This window comes from Caenorhabditis remanei, chromosome I, assembly GCF_010183535.1.
Source record: "Caenorhabditis remanei strain PX506 chromosome I, whole genome shotgun sequence".
Taxonomy (NCBI): Eukaryota; Metazoa; Nematoda; class Chromadorea; order Rhabditida; family Rhabditidae; genus Caenorhabditis; species Caenorhabditis remanei.
The window spans coordinates 989,484-1,005,262 of record NC_071328.1 but is presented as its reverse complement, the minus strand read 5'-3'; the positions used below and the strand labels follow the sequence as shown (position 1 = coordinate 1,005,262).

The following is a 15,779-nucleotide window of genomic DNA, read 5'->3' as shown; positions in this document are numbered from 1 at the left end:
TCAAAAAGTGGGCGTGGCTTATCCGTTATGGGCGGAGCTACAGTACCCACTTGAATATCAGAACCAATTTGGAGGTGAGCACATCCCAGAAACCATGAGAAACTTGTTTAAATTTGAAAGTGGGCGCCGGATGAAATCCTAGTGTACAGTAGCCCCGGATGAAATCCTAGTGTATCGAAGACACAAAAAATCGATAATTAGTGTAGTGACTGATGATTTTGTGCTGAAAATCATCATTTTTCTGGAAATGGGGACTCAGAATTCCATCTGAAACATTCGTCTGTCTGTGTGTCTGTCAACCCTTAGTTTACCTTGAAAATTGGAGGATATTTTTGAATGTCTACCCAAATATCTCCTATTTTACTGGAAAAATCTGGATTTCTGGCTGAAAATTCTGAAAAAGTGGATGTTCCCTGTGATTTTCCATTCAGAAAAAAAAAACTGAAAATCTGCGAAAAAAGTGCTCTGAATGCTCATTTTCGAGTTTTCAAAACTCCAAAAAACTGGTACGAAATTAAAAAAGTGGGCGTGGCATTTCCGTTATGGGCGGAGCTACAGTACCCACTTGAATATCAGAACCAATTTGGAGATGAGTACATCCCAGAAACCACGAGAACTTGTTTGAATTGGAAAGTGGGCGGGGCTACAGTACCCCAGGGTGTCTGCAATTCCAGTCCACACTGTATCGAAGATAATTAGTGTTGAGACTGATGATTTTATGCTGAAACCTTTCTAGATTTCTGACTGAAAATTCTGAAAATGTGGTTATTCCTTGTGATTTTCCATTCAGAAAAAAACTGAAAATCAGATAATCTGCGAAAAAAGAGCTCCGAATGCTCATTTCCAACTTTTCAAATTTTGTGCTCAGCTTGAAATCTCGAATTTTCACCAAAAAACTCCAAAAATTGGAAAGAAATTTGAAAAGTGGGCGTGGCTTATCCGTTAGGGGCGGAGCTACAATACCCAATGCAATTTCAAAACCATTTTGGAGATGAGTACGCCTGAAAAGTGGTTGAAATTCGGAATTTTCAACTTTTGGAGCCCAGAAACCATTCTTCAAATTTGGAAATGGGCGGGACTACAGTATCCCTGGAATTCCAGTCCAAAGTGTAGCGAATATACGAAAAATCGATAATTACCCCTCTAATTAGTTGACCCTAATTAGTACTGTATTTCTCCATTTTTCTTCGTTCGATTACCACTGCGCTAACTCAAATTTCATGATTTTTCATGACATTTTCTCATTTTACCGCTGAAAACTTGAGTGTCCCATGAAAAATCGGTCAGAATAGGATTTCCCCGGAAAAATCTATCAAATTTAGATATATTTTTCAAAAAAATGGAAATCGATAATTACCCCTCTAGTTAGTTGACTCTAAATAGCTCAGTCTATCCAGTTCGCGCACAATCTTCACGTTGTCAATCAGATTGTAATCTCCCTTGTAGACGTGAAAATTCGGCACCTTTCATCTGTCACACACGGTATTTAGTTAATTAGGGTACTGTGTAGTTTCACGACCATCTGCCAAAACGGATGTCTAAACAAACAGCAAATGGCGTTCACATTGTCACACGTCTTCTCGAAAGAACGCTACGTGGCATTATTGATTGATTCCCCTCCCACGCATACCGTATTTCTCCTTTTTTCTTCTTCCGATTACCACCGCGCTGAGTCTAATTTCATTAATTTTCATCACCATTTTCTCATTTCTCCTCTGAAAACTCGAGCATCCCATGAAAAAACGGTCAGGATAGGATTTCTCGAAGAAAAATGATCACATTTTGATATATTTTTTCAAAAAAGTGAGAATCCGAGCAGTCACGGACTCAGAAAATCTTTAATATGAAGTAGTTTTGCTGAAAAAAACGACATTCCCCGCCTTTTCCGGCTTAAATGTGCGAAAAAAGAGCTCCAAATGCTCATTTTCGAGTTTTCATACTTTTTTCTCAATTTGAAATTTCGAAATTTCACAAAAAAACTCCAAAAAAGTGGTACGAAATTCAAAAAGTGGGCGTGGCATATCCGTTATGGGCGGAGCTACAGTAACCCCTTGAATTTCAAAACCATTTTGGAGAAGAGTAGACTTGGAGCATTTGAAGGTGAGAACATTTGAAACGAGTTGAATTTCGACAATTTCAACTTCTGATGCCCAGAAACCATTTACCATTTTTTCATGATTTTTCATCACCATTTTCTCATTTCTCCTCTGAAAACTCGAGCATCCCATGAAAAATTGGTCAGAATAGGATTTCTCGAAGAAAAATGATCACATTTTGATATATTTTTTCAAAAAAGAGGGAATCCGAGCAGTTTCGGGCCCAAAAAGTCTTCAATTTGAAGTAGTTTGGTCGGAAATAAGCATTTCCAGTTGTTTTCCTTCTGAAAATTTGAAAAAAAGTGAACACCGAATGCTCATTTTCGGCTTTTCGAATTTTTTTCTCAGTTTGAAGTCTCGAATTTTGAACGAAAAACTCCGAAAAATTGGAACGAAATTCAAAAAGTGGGCGTGCCTTCTCCGTTATGGGCGGAGCTACAGTACCCATTTGAATTTCAAAACCATTTTGGAGATGAGATGGTTAATTTCAGATTTGTGAGCCCTGAAACCACGAAAAACTTGTTTAAATTCGAAAGTGGGCGGGGCTACAGTACCCCAGGATGTCTGAAATTCCAGTCCACACTGTATCGAAGATAGTTAGTGTTTAGACTGATGATTTTATGCTGAAAGTTATCATTTTTCTGGAAATAGGCACTCAGAATTCCATCTGAAACATTCGTCGTCCGTCTTGAAAATTTGAGGATATTTTTGGATGTCTGACCCAAATATCTCCAATTTTGCTTGAAAAATCTGGACTTCTTGCTGAAAATTCCAAAAAACTGGTTCCTCGTTGTGATTTTCTATTCAGAAAGGAAACTGAATATCTGCGAAAAAAGAGCTCCGACTGCTTATTTTCGAGTTTTAAAACTTTTCTCTGAGTTCGAAATTTGAAAATTTTTCCAAAAATTGGTACGAAATTCAAAAAAGTGGGCGTGGCATATCCGTTAGGGGCGGAGCTACAGTACCCACTTGAATTTCAAAACCATTTTGGAGATGGGACCACCTGAAAAGTGATTGAAATTCGGAAATTTCAACTTTTGGAGTCCAGAAACCATTCTTCAAATTTGGAAATGGGCGGGACTACAGTATCCCTGGAATTCCAGTCCAAACTGGAGCGAAGGCACAAAAATTCCAAAAATTGGTACGAAATTCAAAAAAGTGGGCGTGGCATATCCGTTAGGGGCGGAGCTACAGTACCCACTTGTATTTCAAACCAATTTTAGAGCCCTTAAAATTGTTGATTTTATCAATATTCTCATTGTTAGGTAATTTAGAGCACTGAAAATTACTTATTAGCTCAATATTCATAAAAAATTCCCATAACTTCCAAAATTTCAGATAAGAAAATGGAAGAATTACAACAGAAATACAACACACTCCTATTGAAGGAAGAGTACCACCAGCAAGAGGTGGACTACCTGCTGGAAACTGCTAAAGAGTGGGAAACGGACAATGCGAATCTGGTGAGAATGTTTTTCTTTCACTTAGTTCTGCTCCAATATCCCAATTTTTGAACCGAAATTGAGATTTTTGTTCGGAAATACCTGATAAAAGACCCCGTTCTGTCTTCCTGTGTTTGCCACTTTTGATCATGTCCAAAATTTGAAAAGTGACATAAAATGCCTTTTTAAAGGTTCTGAAATCAAAAACCTCGAAATTCAGAAAAAAAATCGGTCAGAATCGGGAAAATTGCTTTTTTACAGGAGAAACAACTTGTTGAAGAAAGAAGCAAAGTGCGAAAAATGGAAGAGGAACATGGAGTCGTTTTGAATCTTCTACGAAAGAAGAAAGATGCTGTATATTGGAAGGAAGAGGTAGGGAAAATGGTGACAATACGAAGAACGTTAGAGAAATGGATGAAGTCGATGAAATAATGCAGAAATAGCCGAAAAAACTGTCAAAAATTATATTATTCCGGTAGAAATACATACCGGCGTAGTCTTTACTAGACTGAAAATTATTTCAGTTTTTTCTTCGAAAAATTCAAAATTACCATAGACTTTTTTGTACCAATGACATGACAAAAATCTTTTCACTACGAACACTTAACTTTTTTTACTCCAAAAACACTAAGTTAACTCAATTTGCAGCTGGAAAGAATGGCGAAAGGTGAAAGATTGAGTGTGAGAAAGGTTCAAACCGAACTCGAAAATGAGATCAAGCTTATCGAACAAGATGATGAACAATCGATTTTACAAGCTGTAGGCCTTATTGATCAAATTTTCAAGGTAACGATTAGCAGTTTAGTGGGAAAAAGGGGAAAATTGTATACTCGGAGATAGATAAAATTGGTGATCAAGAAATTAAAATGTCTTTAAAAAGACAAAAACGGCTATCAAAAAGTCCTAATCTCCAAAATCCGTGTTTTCAAGTAGAACGACAACTCGTGGTCCGGTATTTAGATCTCCGGAATCCTAAAAGAATATTTTTCAAACCCAATTTAGTCAGGAGGTATATACGATAAATCCCACTTTTTAATGCAAAAAGCAGTTTCATTATGAATTTTCCTGCCAAAAAGAGTTATGATTTTTTGAACTCTAAAGATATTTTCGGCAAAAAGTACTTGAAAAACTGAATTTCTGTGAAAACTAGCCAGCAATCAAGCAGAAAAATGGTCGTGCTTTCTTGTTTTCCGATTTTTCAACCAAATTTTAGGCTAATTACACTAATTAGTTGAGTTAATTACCCCAAAATTAAACTGTAAACCCACATGTTTAATTAGATCTGAAAATCAGGGATTTCATCTGAAAATTGCTAAAAAAGTCAATCTGAAAATGTGTCAAATAGATTGTCAGTTTTGCTCATTTTCTAGTACTTTGGAGCATTTTCAGTTACTCAGAAGTTTCCTAGGAAAACATCGGTATTTCTATAGAGAGATCGAGGAAAAATCAAAAATTTCTAACTTTTTAACCAAATTTTCAAGCTAATTACCCTAATTAGTTGAGTTAATTACCCAAAATTGAGCTGTTAACCCACGTACCTAATTATATCTGAAAATCAAGGATTTTATCTGAAAATTGCTGATAAGTCACTCTGAAAATGTAATTTGTCAAAATGACTGTCGATTTTGCTTATTTTCTAGTACCTTGGAGCATTTTTTGATTATTCAGAAATTTGCCAAAGAAAAATCGGTATTCCTACAGAGAGATCGAGAAAAAGTCGATACTTTCTTACTTTTCAACCCAATTTTTAACTAATTACACTAATTAGTTGAGTTAATCACCCAAAATTGAACTGGTGTAAACCCACGGGTTACTGTAGCTATAATAATGAGGCGTCTTTTTTTGTTCAAAACATGCTGAAAACAACACTTTCACGTTAAAATCTCTTAAATAGTCCTTTCTATAATTCCAGACTCGCAAGGAACGCGACATCTTCGGAGAGCTCGAAGTACCTGCCGACAAGTTTTATGGAGCCGGAACCGCCCGTTTACAATGCCAAACGAGCTTCAAGATCGGAAGTCCCGAAGATCGTATGCCGCTCCCAGTGATTCATGCTTTTGGTCTCCTCAAGAAGGCCGCCGCTCTCGTCAACACCGAGTTCGGACTCGACAAGAAACTCGCCGACGCTATCAGCCAGGCCGCTGATGATGTTGTCAACGGAAAACTCGACGATCACTTCCCACTTCTCGTCTGGCATGCTTCTGCTTGGGATACAAACGTCAATGAAGTGATCTCCAACCGTGCCATCGAAAATATGGGAGGAAATCTCGGATCGAAGACGCCAGTTCATCCTGATGCCCATGTTAACATGTCTCAGACCGCAAACGCTACTTTCCAGTCTGCTATGCATATCTCCGTCAGCATTGAAATCCACTCTCGTCTTCTTCCGGCTCTGAAGAAACTACGTGCTGCTCTCAACAGCAAGGCTGAAGAGTGCAAAGATGACTTCAAGATCGGACGGACCCACACTCAAGACGCCGTTCCACTGACTCTTGGACAAGAGTTCTGTACCTATGTGCAACAACTCGAAAATTTGATCGCCCGTGTCGAGTCGACTCTCCCACATCTCTGCCAACTCGTCGTCGGAACCGGACTCAACACCAGCAAGGGATTCGCCGAGAAGCTCGCCACCACCGTCACCGAACTCACCAAACTCCGGTTTGTCATATCACCAATCAAATTCAAGGTTCCCGCAGCCCCAGACGCTCTTGCCGAGGTGCACAAAGCACTCACGACAGTAGCCGAAGTTTTCCTTAAAATGGGAAGCTTCTTGGGATCCGGACTAAGATGTGGACTCGGAGAGCACTCGCTTTCAGAGGACGAGCCAGAAAACCTGAATTCTCACCGCGAGGCCATCACCATTGTCGTCTCCCAGGTTTTGTGTAACCAAGTAAACAATTTTCAGCTTCTCTTTGCCTTTGTTATCAATTATATTCCAGGGAGCTGTGACCGTCGGTGGATCCAATATCAAATTTGAGCATGACTTCTTCAAGCCAATCCTCGCCCGTACCGTGCTTCATTCCACTCGTCTTTTGTCTGAAAGCGCTGACAGCTTCACCGAACAATGTGTTAATGGAATCGTTGCCAACAAGGAGAAGACTGTCACGGTTGGTGAAAGCCCATACATGTTTAAGTTCCTCTAGTGCAATGTTTTTTTAAGTGTATAGGTCGGGAAAAAGTGGAAAAAAAAATTTTACACGTTTGGTACACATCGAGCGATTCTTCTAAATTTTTGAATTTTCAATAGAGCTCCAAGCAAAAAGTTTTTGAAAAACTAGATTTTTCGTCAAAAAATGGAGAAATTCAAGAGAAAAATTATTTAGAAATCAATGAAAAGTTGAAATTTCGGTGGTTTTACCCCAATCAATCAGAATTTTTCGAATTATTCTGGGAACCGGTCATTCCAAATGAGGAAGTCCAAGAATTCCGAATGATAGACTACAGTAGCCAGTTGTCCATTCTTGTCCATGAAATCCCTTCCATTCTCACAATCGATAGTTTCCTCTGTATGCGTGTATTTAGATCTGAGAACTGAGATGTTGATTAGGTAATTTAGTTGATAACTCACTTGTAGTTCTTTTCTCTCTCTTTTGAACTCCATTCCGTATAAGAGATATCCTTCAGAAGAGCATCCCAATCTGGAGCATCTTTGAATCCGTCTAACTTTAGTCGTCTCAATTTTCTATTATTTCCCTCAATCCAGTGATGGAGGAATTCATTGATATCAGATTCTGTGAACTGGTGATTTCCCAGATTAGCGATTTCACTATCCAACGCCTTCAAGTCTTCCAGAGGCATTTTACCAAGGTTTGGTACACGAAGGCGGGAGAAGTGAAGGATCTGGAAGTGGGTTTGGATAGTAGTCTTTCGAAAACCTTACTCACCTTTTTGTAGTCAAAGTCAGGACTCAATTTGCTGAAAATTGTAATTCCAGTGGTTGGTTGAGTCTTCTCCAATAGATATTCACAGTCTTCATTCGATAGTGTCTCTTTCCTCCCTCTAATCTGCACATAATCGCATTTCCTAAAAATCGAATGACAAAGTACTCCTCTCATTGCATTCAGTGTGCTCAATTCAATCCCAATAGAGTATTCCATTCGATAGAATATCTTGTCCATATGTGTCAACACATGCACAAGGCCGTATCCAAATTGGTTAGAATTGCAATTAATAATTTGTTGAGTTGTATTTTTCCCACTGTAATAAACGGTTTCAGTTGTTCTCGAGAAGAAATTATTTGAAACTAACCAAACATCGATAGAAATGTTGTTCACCTTCATCTGACCTACTACTGGTTGAGGTGTTTTAAGAAATTCAATTGCGAACTTTCTTTCAGTGCAGCTCTCATTAAAGATAGTTATTTTATCCACAATTCCATTGACAACATGAACCGTTTCAACCGATATTCTGGCTAGATTCAGCACATTCAGCATACGACGAGACACTTGAGACAATTCTAATCTGAAAATAAATCGACCCAATTTCTCAAATCCTAGAAGAGTTCCTTGGATATATTGATTTTTCTTGAAAAAGACTTACATCTCCATTATCTCCATGGAACGAACTATTTCTGAGAAAACCAGCAAAGGGAACGATAGCAACTTTATAGAACTCATTGTGCAAGAATCAAGAGCAGAATCAATATTTGTTTGAATATGTATATTTCTGGTGCAAAGACGCATTCTCCGTGTGCAAACACACTATTTATCGATTTCTCTCGGTCCTAGAATTGCAATCCTAAGGAGAGAGCAGCAGTTTTTCATATACAATTCCACTAGCTTTACAATTCCAATAAAAATTAAAGTAAGCTGAAAGGAAGGCTCCCAAACTTGAGAAAAATTGAACCTTTTTGAAGTTTCGAATCCTATAATCAAATACATTTTGCAGGAAGCCATCGACAATACCAAAGAATAGACTCTCGACAAATCCACCAAGTTATCCCCATTCTTATTGACTTCAAAGTGATTCTTCCCAATTTCACTTTTTTCTGGTCTTCCCCACCCATGAGTCTCATTAGTTTATTCCGTTTTTCTCAAATCAAATCTGACCCATCACTCGTTTATAATTTCCAATATTCTTTTCATTGTTTTCCTTCCTTTTTTCCTTTCCCATTTTTTATATAGTAATCGAGGTCTCCTTTTTAAATTCCATTTATTCAATGTTTCCCCACTCCCCAACTAAATTTCTTCGATTTCACACAATTTCTTCGATTTCACACAATTATGAATTATCTTTTTGAAGAAGCAAGGAGATCCAGAAACAAACGACTGAGTTCACCAATTCCACCACAGAAATTCCAATAATTCTCACATTTTTTTTTGATTTTTGATTTTTTTAAAATTAAATTAAATTTTTTCAGTAGAATCTCAAAACGTGTGTTCCGTATCTTCTTATTTTTTTCTCATTATTATTTGTTGTTAAATATCATTGATAAAATTGTTGGTCTTTTGTGTTTGATTATCAAAATTTTCTAGAAGGCTGTTTGTGTCTATTCCCGCAGATATCTTGACAAAATAACTCTAAAACTCATTGAATATTCCAGGAAACTGTAGCACCTTTGTCGCCGATATCTTTAAAAACTAAGATGGTTGTTTAAATCGATAAAAAATATCTGAAAACTGAAAATTTTAATGTCAGGCACATAATTTTCACGATATTCCAACCAAAAATCATCCAGAAATTGTGTTTTTCCATCGAAAATTTCACATTCTGTAATTCTCGCGAGATTGGTTATTGAAAACTGCAAGCAATTCGATTTCCCGACTTGAAATACTCATAAAAAGAATTTCTAGCAATTTTCACTACTGAAAACTTAATTTTCTAGAAATTTCGACCAAAAACGAGCTGAAAAATACATTTTTTTTTGTCGAAAACTGAATGAAAATCGTCTTATTTCTGACAAAAAACTATTTAATTCGTCTCTACTTCAAAAAATCTCTCTATTCTGACAATTCGAACGAGAAAATGGGGTTTTTGAGTGAAAAATTGAATTTGTTCTGTTAAAAACCTAATTTCTGACGATTTTCAACTCAAAAAACCGGCATTCTGAGCTGAAAATCAAGATTTTCAGACATTTCTGAACTTTTTACCCGAAAAAATAACTCAAAAACACCAGTTTTCGGTATTTTCCTATCATCTTGACTCAAATTCTGTAACCGCGCTCCACCGAAACCCGAGAAGAGAGTGTGACGATCGAAGAGACGCAGAGAGCGAGAGCGATGGGTTTCGCTAACAAGGAAGCGCTGATTTCCAAGTTTTCCTCAATTTTTAGCGCAAAATTATCATATTTTTCGAATATTTCACAAAAAAACTACCTGAAAATCGATATTTTAATCTGAAAACTCTATTTTTCAGTCTGAAAATCGACATTTTCCATCGAAAAAGTGAGTAATTCCAATCGAAAATCTGAAAAATGTCTGTGTCTCTCATTTCCACACACTCTTTTCTCACTGTCTCAATGGAGCGCACTTGCAATTCTCATCAATTTTCAGATTTTTCAAGAAACGGAGCTGACAGCGAGGACACTTTTGAGGTAATTTGTAGTAAAGTTGGCTGAAATTTATGATATATTTTCAGCCGAGTGGACGATTCGGTTGGTTTCGAATGGAGGACGTCGAGTAGCGGTGGAGTGGAGTGTCGAAAAGGGTTTCTCTGATAAAAAATTGATAAAAATGATAATTTTTATTATTTCAGAAGCGATGGATTCAATTTGGATGGATTTGATGATGGAAACGATGATCGAGGAATCGGGTTGCCGGGAAAATAAGAAAAAAACTGGAAATTCTGAGATTTGAAGGCAATTTGAAGGGTTTTTAGAGCAGAAAAATGAAAATTCACTGATATTTTTGACTGGAAAAAGCTGGAAAATTGGAATTTTTGGCGGCTCGATGACTTTTTTGGTGGTTTTTGATAAATTTTTCACCGAATTTTCAAAAAATTCCAATTTCCCGGTTGTTCCAGTCAAAAAATCGATGAGTTTTTAATTTTCCGCTCTAAAACCCTTCAAATTGCCTTCAAATCTCTGAAATTCCAGATATTTTCTCATTTTCCAGCATTTCGATCCCTCAATCATCGTCGCCGTCTCCAAATCCGTCTTCTCCTAGAATTCATTCGAATCGCATCGCTCAACCAATTAACATCAACGTCATCTGAAACTCAAATTTCAATTTTCGAGCTGAAAACGTGTCAAATATAACATTTCTTGTCCAGATTTATACTCTTTTTGACAATTTTCCACTCAAAAACCCAAAAAAAGTGGTTTTCTGATGATTGTTTGCAGTGAAAACTAGTTTTTGAGAGGAAAACCCGTCGAAAAGAGTATAAATCTGGAATGAAATGTTGCATTTGACACTTTTTCAGCCAGAAATCTGGAATTTGAGTTTCAGATGATGTTGATGAAGATCCGATGAGCGATGTCATTCAAATGGATTCAGGGGAAGACGGATTCGGCGAGAGAGACGACAATTGAGGTTTCGGAATTCTAAAAAACAGGAAAAACTGAAATTTCTGAGATTTGGAGATAATTTGGAGCATTTTAGAGCGGAAAATTGAATATTCGTCGATATTTTTGACTGGAAAAACTGGAAAATTGGAATTTTTAGCTATTCGATGACTTTTTGGTGGTTTTTGAGAAATTTCGCATCGAATCGTCAAAAATTCCAATTTCCCGGTTTTTTCAGTCAAAAAATCGATGAATTTTCAATTTTTCCGCTCTAAAATCCTTCAAATTGCCGTCAAATCTCAGAAATTCCAGTTTTTCTCGTTTTCCTGCATTCCGATCCCTTAATTATCGTCGCCGTCTCCAAATCCGTCTTCTCCTTGAATCCATTCGAATCAAATCGCTTATTTGATCTTCATCAACGTCATCTGAAACTCAAATTTCAATTTTCGAGCTGAAAACGTGTCAAATATAACATTTTCCACCGAAATATACATTTTCCGACAGTTTTTCACTCAAAAACCCATAAAAAGTGGTTTTCTGATAATTTTTTCGAGTGAAAACTAGTTTTTGAGGGGAAAACCCGTCTAAAAGATTATAAATCTGGAATGAAATGTTGCATTTGACACTTTTTCAGACAGAAAACTGAAATTTGAGTTTCAGATGATGTTGATGAAGATCCGATGAGCTGTGCGATTCGAATGGATTCAGGGGAAGACGGATACGACGATAGAGACGATGATTGAGGTATCGGAATGCTAAAAAACAGGAAAAACTGAAATTTCTGAGATTTGGAGATAATTTGGAGCATTTTAGAGCGGAAAATTGAAAATTCACTGATTTTTTTGACTGGAAAAACTGGAAAATTAGATTTTTCTGGCGACTCGATGACTTTTTTTTGAGTGTTTCTTGAGAATTTTTACATCGAATCGTCAAAAATTCCAATTTTCAGGTTGTTCCAGTCAAAAATCGATGAATTTTCAACGTTTCCGCTCTGAAAACCCTCAAATTGCCTTCAAACTTCAGAATTTTCAGTTTTTTTTCTTATTTTCCGGCATTCCGATCCCTCGGCCATCGTCTCCGTCTCATCATTGAATCCATTCGAATCGGACACTCACCAAGTCATCGCCTTCACTTCGGATTCAGAAATCTTCGAAAAATGTGTTTTTTTCTCAAAAAAATGACTCTGAAATCCGAAAATTCGATGTGAAAACTGATATTTCGATACGAAAATTCAGAAGAAATGTGACTTTTAACGGATTTCCAACAGATTTTTCGATCGTCTAAGCTGATTTCCTAGCTAAAAACTTTCAAAATGTTTTATTTCAGTGATAAACCAGTTTTTAACCTGAAAATCAGCTTTTCTGATCGAAAAACCATGGAAAATATGCAAAAAAGTCACATTTCTCTTGAATTATCGGAGCATAAGTTTGGCCATCGAATTTTCGGAATTTTAAGTCATTTTTCAGAGCGGAAACTCATTTTTCTATGATTTTGGAATTCGGAGTGACAGCGATGACTCGGTGAGTGATCCGATTCGAGAGGATTCAATGAGGAGGATATGGCGACGATAAGAGGTATTTCTTAATGAAAATTTCTGGAATTATGATATTTTTTTCAGTCGGACTGACGATACGGATGGTTTCGGAGGGATGACGTCGGGAAGCGGTGTAATCGGGAGTCGATGGATTCGATGCGATTGGAGAGGGCGACTGGGAAACCAGAATGCTGGAAAACTGAAAAGAAGCTGAAATTCCAGAGTTTCGGAGACAATTTCTAAGGGTTTTAGAGTGGGAAACCGATAATCTCTTTAAAAAAGCAAAAAATCCAGTTTTTCTATCAAAAATGTCAATGCATTTTCAATTTTTCCGCTCTAAAAACTCTCCAATTGTCTTCAAATTTCAGAATTTTCAGTTTCTTTTCCCATTTTCTCAGCATACACTCAAGTATCGTCGCCGTCTCCAAATCCGCCTTTCCTTTCGAATCGGATTACTCACCGAATCATCGCCGCTACTCCAGATTCAAAAATCTTCAAAAATGTGTTTCCGCTCTGAAAAATTACTTGAATTTCGAAAATTCGATGGCCAAACTCATGCTTCGCAACGAAAATTCAGAAGAAATGTGACTTTCTGCAGATTTTTAATGAATTTTCGATCGGAGAAGCTGATTTTCAAGCTGAAAACTTTCAAAATGTTTCAGTTTTCGGTGATAAACCAGTTTTCAACCTGAAAATCAGCTTTGCGAAAAAAGTCGAAAGGAGTCGATGAATTCGATGCGATTGAAGACGACGATTGGGATACCGGGAACCTGAGAAAATAGGGAAAAAAGCTGAAATTCCAGAGTTTCGGAAGCAATTTTGAGGGGTTTTAGAGTGGAATTTGATATTTTAACAGTTTTTTGACGGAGAACAGCTGGAAAATGGGATTTTTGAATGAAAATTTATTGAAAAAACAGTCAAATCATCTTTAAAATCCGATTTTTTCAGCTATTTTTGTAGAAAATATCGATGAATTATTCAATTTTTCGCTCTGAAAACCTCTAAATTGTCTTCAAATTTCTGAAATTCCAGCTTCTTTTGTCTGGCGCACCTGTGACGCCTTAAATTCGAAAACTGTGAAACGATAATAGAAATTAGACACACTAGAAATGGAGATTATAGATTTCGTTTTTCGAGAAAATTCAGAAAAATTTATTGGAAAAACTGCAATGTCTCTGGTGTGCCTTCAACGCGTTTTTCATCTCAAAATGTTGAAAATTTGACAATTTTTCGACAATCCGGATGATGTCTGGTGTGCCTTTGACGCATTCTTACGGATTTTGACACGAAATTTCAGTTTTGCAGCTGAAAAGTTCGATTTCCGAATCAAATAGTTTTTTTTCTGGCGCACATTCGGCGCGTTTTTTTTCAACTCAAAAAAGAATAAATGGCCGCTTGAAAAAAAGGAGAATTTTCTGGATTTATGGCCTAAAAATCTTAAAATTTCAATTTCTGTCCGCTATCAAAATTCCCCAATTGCGCTCTACTGAAATACACATGTTTACTAGTTTCGGTAGAGCGCGCTTCCTATTTTTCTGATTTTTTTTCTCAAATAGTCATTTCATCGACTATTTTATAGACATAATCAGAAAAAAACCAATAAATTTATTTTTCCGAAATCTCATCTCACAAATCCGTCGAAATTCCTCCTTCTTATTATGCTGAACCTCTACGTGGTGAAGGAGATCAACAGACTGGTTCGAACCAGTCTGGCTAATACAGCATATCTTTTTTTGGTGAAAAATTGAGAAGATGGGGGATAAAAAAAATATTAAATTGAAAATTTTGAGAAAAAGTGGTTTTTTTCGGTGAAAAACTTCTGAAAAGCGGTTTGAGAACTCAAAATTTCTTGGAATCATAAAATCGGGGGCGCGGTTGGCGCGTTTTCAACTGGAACGACTAGAATAGGGTTACTGTAACATTGCCTCAGAGCTAGAAGTCGGCTGGGGCACCGTCGACGCGTTGGAAACTGAATCCGGCGAGAAATGAGTCAGGCGCGCCATTGGCGCCTTCTGAGAACTAAAAATTTCTGGGAATCATAAAATCGGGGGCGCTGTTGGCGCGTTTTTAGCCGGAACGACTAGAATAGGGTTTTTTACTACGGTATTTTTGCAAAAAAATTTTCGATGATTTTTCTGGAATGTATTCCTCAAAAACCTTTGAAATCTACAAAAAATCGGAAAATTTTCAAAAAAATAAGTTTTTTTTTCAGTTCTGAACTGAGAATATAAAATTCTTCTCGAAACTTCAGGCCCGTTCCCTTCTATTTTTTGAGTGGTCTGACTGAATTCCGTGAAACTCGAAACGCGCCGACAACGCGCCAGCTCATGTTTTGGAAATTCAACGTTAGCGCTCCAGAAGTCTCGATTATTCGATGCGAAAGCGCCGAGAGCGCGCCAGACTCATTTCTAGCCGGATTCAGTTTTTTTAGAAATGCGTCGACGGTGCCCCAGACGACTTCTGGCTCTGACGGCATCGTTACAGTAACCCTGTTGTGGGCGGCCCGATTGGGAAGACGCCAAAAGCGCCCCCGATTCTATGATTTCCAGAAATTTTGAGTCTCATTCTGAAAATCGGTTTTTCTGAAAATTTGCACTGCAAAAAATTTATTTTATCCCCCATCTCATTTTCAACCAAAAAAGATATGCTGTATCAGTCAGTAAGATTCGATTCGAACCAATCTGCGGATATCCTTTAAGAATCTCCTGAAGGATTTTTTGAACTCTGAAGATATTTTGGGCTATCTGAAAAAATGATGAGAATAGCAAGCGCGCTCCATTGAGACAGTGAGAAAAGAGTGTGTGGAAATGAGAGACCCAGACATTTTTCAGATTTTCGGTTGGAAATATTCACTTTTCCGATGGAAACTATCAATTTTCAGACTGAAAATTACAGTTTTCAGATAAAAATATCGATTTTTATGGTAATTTTTGGGTGAAATATTCGAAAAAATAACAAATTTCCGCTAAAAATGGGAAAAGCTTGGAAATCAGCACTTCCTCGTTACCGAAACCTATCGCTCTCGCACTCTGCGTCTCTTCGCTTGTCACACTCTCTTCTCGGGTTTCGGTGGAGCGCGGTTACTGAATTTTAGTCAAGATGATAGGAAAATAACGAAAACTGGTGTTTTTGAGTTATTTTTTTCGGGTAAAAAATTCAGAAATGTCTGAAAATCTTGATTTTCAGATTGGAATGCTGGTTTTTGAGTTTAAAATTGTCAGAAATTAGGTTTTTAACAGAACAAATTCAATTTTTCACTTAAAAAC

The 15,779-nt window shown here is 37.2% G+C and overlaps 2 protein-coding genes across 2 annotated transcripts; one reads left to right on the top strand and one right to left on the bottom strand.

The window, feature by feature from the left end:
- Nucleotides 1-3,442: 3,442 nt before the first annotated feature.
- GCK72_000132 (uncharacterized protein) lies at nt 3,443-6,681 on the top strand (the record flags this gene model as incomplete). The annotated part of the gene is made up of 5 exons (XM_003096764.2): nt 3,443-3,559; nt 3,800-3,910; nt 4,187-4,324; nt 5,451-6,428; nt 6,478-6,681. The coding sequence occupies 5 exons, from the start codon at nt 3,443-3,445 to the stop codon at nt 6,679-6,681; spliced, it is 1,548 nt and encodes a 515-aa protein (XP_003096812.2).
- A 239-nt stretch (nt 6,682-6,920) lies between these two features.
- On the bottom strand, nt 6,921-8,154 carry GCK72_000131 (uncharacterized protein; the record flags this gene model as incomplete). Its single annotated transcript, XM_003096769.2, has 5 exons — nt 6,921-7,062; nt 7,107-7,378; nt 7,423-7,735; nt 7,787-7,999; nt 8,078-8,154. 5 exons carry the CDS (start codon nt 8,152-8,154, stop codon nt 6,921-6,923), a joined length of 1,017 nt encoding a protein of 338 aa, XP_003096817.2.
- Between the last annotated feature and the right edge of the window lie 7,625 nt (nt 8,155-15,779).